This window comes from Thalassophryne amazonica, chromosome 18 (assembly GCF_902500255.1).
Source record: "Thalassophryne amazonica chromosome 18, fThaAma1.1, whole genome shotgun sequence".
Classification (NCBI taxonomy): domain Eukaryota; kingdom Metazoa; phylum Chordata; class Actinopteri; order Batrachoidiformes; family Batrachoididae; genus Thalassophryne; species Thalassophryne amazonica.
In genome coordinates, this window is record NC_047120.1 from 45,133,123 (window position 1) to 45,139,869 (window position 6,747).

Here is a 6,747-nt window from a genome sequence, read left to right on the forward strand (position 1 = left end):
GTTGATTTCTACCACAGAACTGCCCGTAAAGGGCTTCAAAGTTCAAGGTCAAATTATGATCCCCCCCTCAGAAGTCCACTCAACGTGGCACATACATGGAGGTGGGTTGTAGAATTGCCCAGGAAAGCTCATGCTTGCAGTCATTGGCCTCACAGTCATGTCTGTTTGTTGTCCTACTACTCCTCCCTGGCACTTTTGCCGATTTCTACCAAACAACGATTAAGATCAATGAGTTTAATTTTCAATCCAATCTGGACCAAATCTGGCACTTCTGAACTCTAGAGTTGTCATAGCAAGATCAGCCAGATGTCAATCATTTGGGTGAAAATCAAGATCATTAGGATCAAATGTCAGATTGCTATAGCCCTCTTCATGCTCAGGGTTACTATTACCTCGTTGTAATGCAATGGAGACACACATCCAAAAGACCTAAAGAGGCGTGCAGGACCAAAAACATATCACAGTGAAAAACCAAATGATCCGCACAGCCACAGCGCTCCCAGACAAAATTTTTTTTAACAAAAAATAAATGTAACTGTAAATGTATTTAATAAGAGCAATCAGATAAATAAACGCCAAAGCCGACAAAGACATCAAACAAAATAAAACAAAGACTATTAATTCAAGACTCCAAACAGACTATTACCTCATTACCTCAAAGCAATTTGAATTGAATGAGACATCTTTGACTTTGGAAAAAGTCCAAAATAGAAATAAAGGATGCCTTAAAAAGAGGTGCAGACACATGTTCAGTTCCTGACTTACATTCTCAACGCGCTTTTGTTCACAGCTTCGCCTCCCTTCAGTGTCTCCTCACTAACAACAATGCACTGCAGCAGGGGGTCGATCACAGATTTTCCAAATGGGTCATCAAGGGGCACGATCTCCACCTGCAGAGAGGGTCTGACATCATGTAGGAACTCCTGTACTCTCTGCACTCGCACGTCGTAGGGCTCAATCAGGTCTTTCAGTACCTTCTCTAAGAATCCAAGGAAAAGGACATCAGGGCTATGGGTTATGGTTTATTTCAACAGATCTTCACACTAAGTTTTGGAAAAATTAAAGGAATTATCAGGCCAATATGTACCATTTTTGATTTTTTGGCACTGATAACTGATGCAGTGAGTGATATTTTGACTACACTGGTGTTTTCCATCTTGAATTACTCACTTTTCAGCATTCCTTGGTCACACACACCAATAAGGAGCCTTCTGTTGGCTAGCACACATGACATGTTCAGTAGGGCTTTGTGAGCCCCATGGAGCCGATCAAATGTCCCTCCAACCACCACGTCTTTGAATGTCTCCAATGGCTTTGATTGTTCTTCACAACCTTTCTGCCTGTCCTCCTGCAGTTTCGCTGGCTGTGGTTGAAGCAGCACAGAGGCTATACTGGGGCTACAGAAGTAACACTGGCCGGTGTACTTTTGCAGGCACCATTTCACCTGCTGGGACTGACCTCTATCCTGCAGAGGAAAGTCTGTTAACACCACCTCTGGAGAGTGAGACAGATGCTGCGGAGTGGGGAAGGGGCAGTTTGGAATCGTGGTAGCTGCCTGACTGCTGATGTTGGTCACCAACACACAGACATCCAGGTCTGCGCATATGTTGGCTGCATTGCTGTAAAGGCCGGCGATGAGGGTAGACAGGTCGACAACCGGTGGAATGAAAATGGGGCGGGACTGACTCCCATTTACCAAATTCAGTCCAGGATGAAGGTGCACATACAGCGTGCGCTCTACAACCTGGGCGGCTGAGCTGAGTACCGGGGCAATGCGCAGGGGCAGGGTGTGGAGAGGGGAGGTCAGGACAAGTATGCCCGTACTAAACATGGACATGTTAGTGTCCGGTGACGTCCCAATTCTTCAGTGACAACTCTGTCTGTAGGTTACATAATCACAAAACACTGGAGGAGTCTAAGAGAGAAAAGACAAAGTTAAGTTACAAACTGTGTTCCACATCCGATTTACCGTCTGGAAAAAAAAATGGTACATGTTACTCCAGTGTTTGTTGTCAATCTATAAAATTCTGAATGGTTGTTGTGCACCCATTTATCTGGCACAGTCATAAGGGCCAGCATGTACTTTACAGTGAGGCGGTCAGTCTGTTCTGCGTGTTCCAAAGGTTAAGAAGAAAATGGCAGGTTTACCAGCTGAAATTAAGCACTCACGTTCTATATTTATGCCCAGACTCAAAATATACTTATTTTCTGTTTTAATTTTTGGTTTCATAATCAGCTTTTAAATTTTTGTAATCTCTTTCTGTGCACATTGTGTTCAATCAATCAACATTTATTTATATAGCCCTTTGCAGCAGCCAGAGGGTGTCCAAACCGCTTTACAGTAAATCAAAGATCAAGAATTCCGAAAATAAACATACAATAGCATTAAAACGGCACATAAAAACAAAACATGTCACAGCACCACTAGGTATTAAAAGCCAGTTTAAATAAATGACTCTTGAGCTTTGATTTAAAAAGTGCTGGGTCAGAACTAGTGTGTAAGTCAGGAGGTATCTTGTCCTATTAAATGGACCTACCGATGGGTAATGTAGGTGTTGTACTTATTATCTGTGTTATTTTTATTGAGTATTTTTATTTCTAGGAAAGCACTATTAAATAAAGTTGTTGTTAATATTAGTATTATATTGCTCAAGGAAATGTACACACTCATATATATATATTTTTTTTTTAAACAATATCAGCTTAGTTTGCCTGTCATTCAACTCCAAACAAATTTTTGTCATAGCTGCATTGGATTACTGGATGAAGTGACACTTCAATGCTGATCAAGTTGCATTGAGCAAGACAGCTTTGATGCTTGCGCCACTGTTTACAGTCATTACACACCCTCCAACCCTGACGTAACCTTCACCAAAATATTCCCTCTGCTACCATTTGTTAATAAATTCTGTGTGATGCTCACAGTCCACAGTACATGTTTGGCTCTCCACAGCTTTCAAGACATGACAATTGGACGATCCGGTCCTATATAAATTTCAAAGTCACTGAATGTTTTCTGGGCTTCATTTACATCAATCATTAAGCAATAGAAACAGCGTGGAACCATAGGGTAAATCTGTCTGGAGTAGGCAGTTCTCAAAAACCGAGTGCCTGTGAAAGGAGACAAGTGAGGGAAGCCAACAAGACACCTACATCAACTCTGATAGAGATACAGGCATTCTGTGACTGGAGTAACTGTTAACAGTACAGCTCATCTCTGTTGCATCCCCAGTAATACATCACAGCGCAGGAGTAGAACAGATATTCCGCTGGATGAATAATGAATTATGCACTTTAGTTTGTTACCAGCACGTTCCCAGGTCATATAATAAGATAACATTTTTACTTGTCATTGTCACAACCTGGCAGGTAATTCTGACAAGTCAGTGAACCTGTAGGTACACAATAAATATGCATACATAGTTATGCATACATGCAACATGCATAACTAATATTATGAAAAAATAATTGTGATCAGTCACATAACTTAACTACACTATATATAGTGTCGTTAAAAAGCAAGATCTCAATTCAAAGAAAAAGGAAGAGCCAGTCAGTATCAGCTTCACAGTGGTCTGAAGAAATTAAAAACACAGAAGCTCAAAGCTTAATTACTGGTCTCCACATGATATGACAATTTTTTCTGGACGTACTGCATTCTCCAACGTTTGAAAAAATCACACAAATTCAAAACAGCATTAATCAAATCAAATCAATTTCATTTATATAGCGCCAAATCACAACAAACAGTTGCCCCAAGGCGCTTCATATTGTAAGGCAAAGCCATACAATAATTACGGAAAAAACCCCAGTTTTTACTAGTGTGAAGCACCGTTAGGCAACTTTATTGTGATTTAGCACTGTATAATGAAATAAATAAATTTAAATTACTAGGTGATGGGTAGCCAACCAAGTTACTATAATTTTTGCGTGAAACTAAAAGTGGCCATCTTTTATTAATCATCTGAAATGGGACATATACATACATGATAATGAAAGAAAGCAATGGCTGGAAAATGTGAAGAATATGGCATATTTTGGCAGAAAAAGCAACTTTTCAATAGACAATGGGAAAAAACACAAGTGTGTACTTGTTTCAGTTTCATCAATACACCTTTTGTTGTGACTATCCAACCATTTGGGACATCCTGGAACTACCAAGCCCATTTTCTAGCCGATTCTAGTTTATTTTGACATATTTAAGCTGTGTTTTTTTATTTGTGAATTATTGTTTATTTACATGTTGGTTACAGAGAGAGAGTACAGTTCAAAACCACAGTCAAATTCCTTGTAATTCTTTTGAAGATATTTGGCGAATAAGGCTATTCTGAATGGGCCCACTGACTAAGACATCTATTTCCTTCAAAAAATTTAAAGTTTCAGTTAAAGTTTTTCCAGGAGGCCACACTAGCCTAAACCTGTTTCAGCTATTAACCACTGTTAGTTACACATTATATCTGCATAACAGGAACATCTCCAAACGATTAGTCTGAAACATGTTGAGCAAGATGTTTCAACTTTAAACCTGCATGGTTTATGTGCTAGTTAGGTGGCGATAGGCCGCCATGTTGCCTCCCCCAATAAATAATTAAAAAAAAAAATAAACTTGACAGATGTGCCACTGACTCCTTAAAAAAAAGTTGAGCTCATTATTTTTGTTATGAGAAAGACTGACAACTTCGAATGTTATTTGCATTTCTCAAATTACAAAATATATTCTCAGTTTAATGTAGGCCTGCCTGATCTGCAAATACAACCTGTATCTACAGAGTGTGTGTATGTGGTGAGGGACAACAGCAACACTTACTTATCATACATTTAGTTGGATCCTATAATTAAACTGGTGCTAAATCACTGAACGACAGAAACAAAACAGCTGTAACCACACAGGTCATGTTTTGGGTGAGACAATATGGCAAACAGTGGCTTCAGTGGTTGCCACCCAAGCCGATGCACAATGTCAGTTACAGATTAATTTATCAAACAACTATGTAATACTCAAAGTAAAAATTATCTTGCGTTATCAAGCAGGTAAGACAGTCGAAACGACGATGACATTTTTAACGAAGCGTAGTTTTTGTCAATTTTGACGAACTACGGCCCACATAGCTTGACACGTTAACATGACTTTACCTGCAGCTTTTAAAGCGACGCGAAAGAAAAACGCAAAAGTAGCGTTACTTACCGCAAAAACTGTCCACTCGGCAGCTGAATAGCACACATTCCACAGAACTACCGTCTTCTTCTTCTTCTTCTTCCCTCCTTTGATTGGCGGGTGGCAAACCATCATCTTAGGTCCATACCGCCTCCTTCTGTACCGGATGTGTCAATGGATGTATAGATACTTTAGGTTACATTCTGGTGTGTGTTAAGTGCACATAAAAAATAGCAATAAAGAAAAATACACCGATAATAATAAAACGAAGCACCAAAGTTGGAACTACCTATCTAGATGAACACAACGCCTACACTATATTATAAAGCCCTGTTCCAAGATCCATAGAAATAGAGACAAATAAATAAATAAATATAAATAAAAATAAATGGAAATAATATATAACAAATAAATAAATTAATGGAAATAGAGAAATAGGTCTATATTTCCATGCCAAGATCTACCGTCTTCTTCTGTCAAGATTATTAGCGGTTTTCAAACCGACACGGTGCAGTACTGCCACCAATGGGTTGCCGCGGACTTTACACCGAACGCCCTCTGATGGCCATTTTGGCCGATGAAAACATCGCCGATCTTAAATACATGTAATTTGGTCATTTTTCAAAAGGGTCAGACTCGTCAATAAAGTCAATTTATTGTTCATTTCAGGTCAGCTTGGTGGATAAATCTCATCCTTCCAGGCAGTGATAGCTGTTAGCTGGCTGTTAGAAGCAAGGTAGAGACAAAACAAAACCGGCTGATGCAGTAAGTAGAGGTGGGCGGATCGATCCTAATATTGACAATATCGATACCAACGCTGGTATTGATATTGAACGATCCTGTGTAAAAAGATCGATACTCAAGCTTTTTGTTCTCTCCCGCATGCACTGAGTGCTGCGCACAGCAGATTCATCAAAGTCTCCTCTCTGTCTGAAAGAGGAGCGCTGCGCTGTGTCACACAACACGGAGCAGCGCACCCTTTTATTGTGGTTTGTCAGCCCTCTACCTCAGGAGATTTTGCTTTGTGTTGAGTGATATTTTTTTAAGCAAAAATGTGATTGTGATAATAAAGTATTTTGTTGTCACACACAATGTTTGGCAAAATTCTATCCTAGGGCTTTTGGATTCTTTGGATCTATGAACCTTAAATATGAAAAAGTATCGGTATAGGTATTGCTGTCTGCGATACTGGGCCTGTATTTACTTGGTATTGGATCAATACTAAAATTCCTGGTATTGCCCACCTCTAGCAGCCAGAGCTTGTTTTCATCGGGCGGCCAGTTGCGGACGTACGAATTCTCGCCTTCGGATTGGGCACTTCGCCGGATGTGACGTAGCTCCATGTGGCGCAAAAGGAAATAAGGGAGAGATAAGGGTGGGGGAGGAAGAAAAAAATAAAGGCGGGGGGAACTGCACTGTATTACACTCTGTTCCCTTTAAAGTGTAGGTGACACGTAATGCCATGTTTTCATGAATATTTAAGACTATAAAATTAAACAACAGTTTGAAATGTATCCTTTCCTGTTGCGCTCTTGAAGAGATAAATATTGGGATTTAGAACTGCGCGCCACTAAAAACCAGGAACTTCCTGG

General features: G+C 39.9%; 1 protein-coding gene across 1 annotated transcript; it reads right to left on the reverse strand.

Annotated features, from left to right (window-relative positions):
• Window positions 1-761: 761 nt before the first annotated feature.
• Window positions 762-5,252, reverse strand: LOC117530577 (bifunctional coenzyme A synthase-like). The gene is made up of 3 exons (XM_034193467.1): window positions 5,186-5,252; window positions 1,171-1,915; window positions 762-979 (listed from the first exon to the last, which is right to left on the reverse strand). The coding sequence occupies exons 2-3, from the start codon at window positions 1,835-1,837 to the stop codon at window positions 762-764; spliced, it is 885 nt and encodes a 294-aa protein (XP_034049358.1). The 5' UTR covers window positions 1,838-1,915; window positions 5,186-5,252.
• Window positions 5,253-6,747: the final 1,495 nt, after the last annotated feature.

Bases quoted from the DNA above. Each gene is read 5' to 3' on its own strand.
- LOC117530577 (XM_034193467.1), bottom strand. From the start codon at position 1,837: ATGTCCATGTTTAGTACGGGCATACTTGTCCTGACCTCCCCTCTCCAC. The intron at 980-1,170 runs GTGAGTAATTCA...TTGGATTCTTAG, and splicing joins TGACCAAGGAATGCTGAAAA to AGAAGGTACTGAAAGACCTG.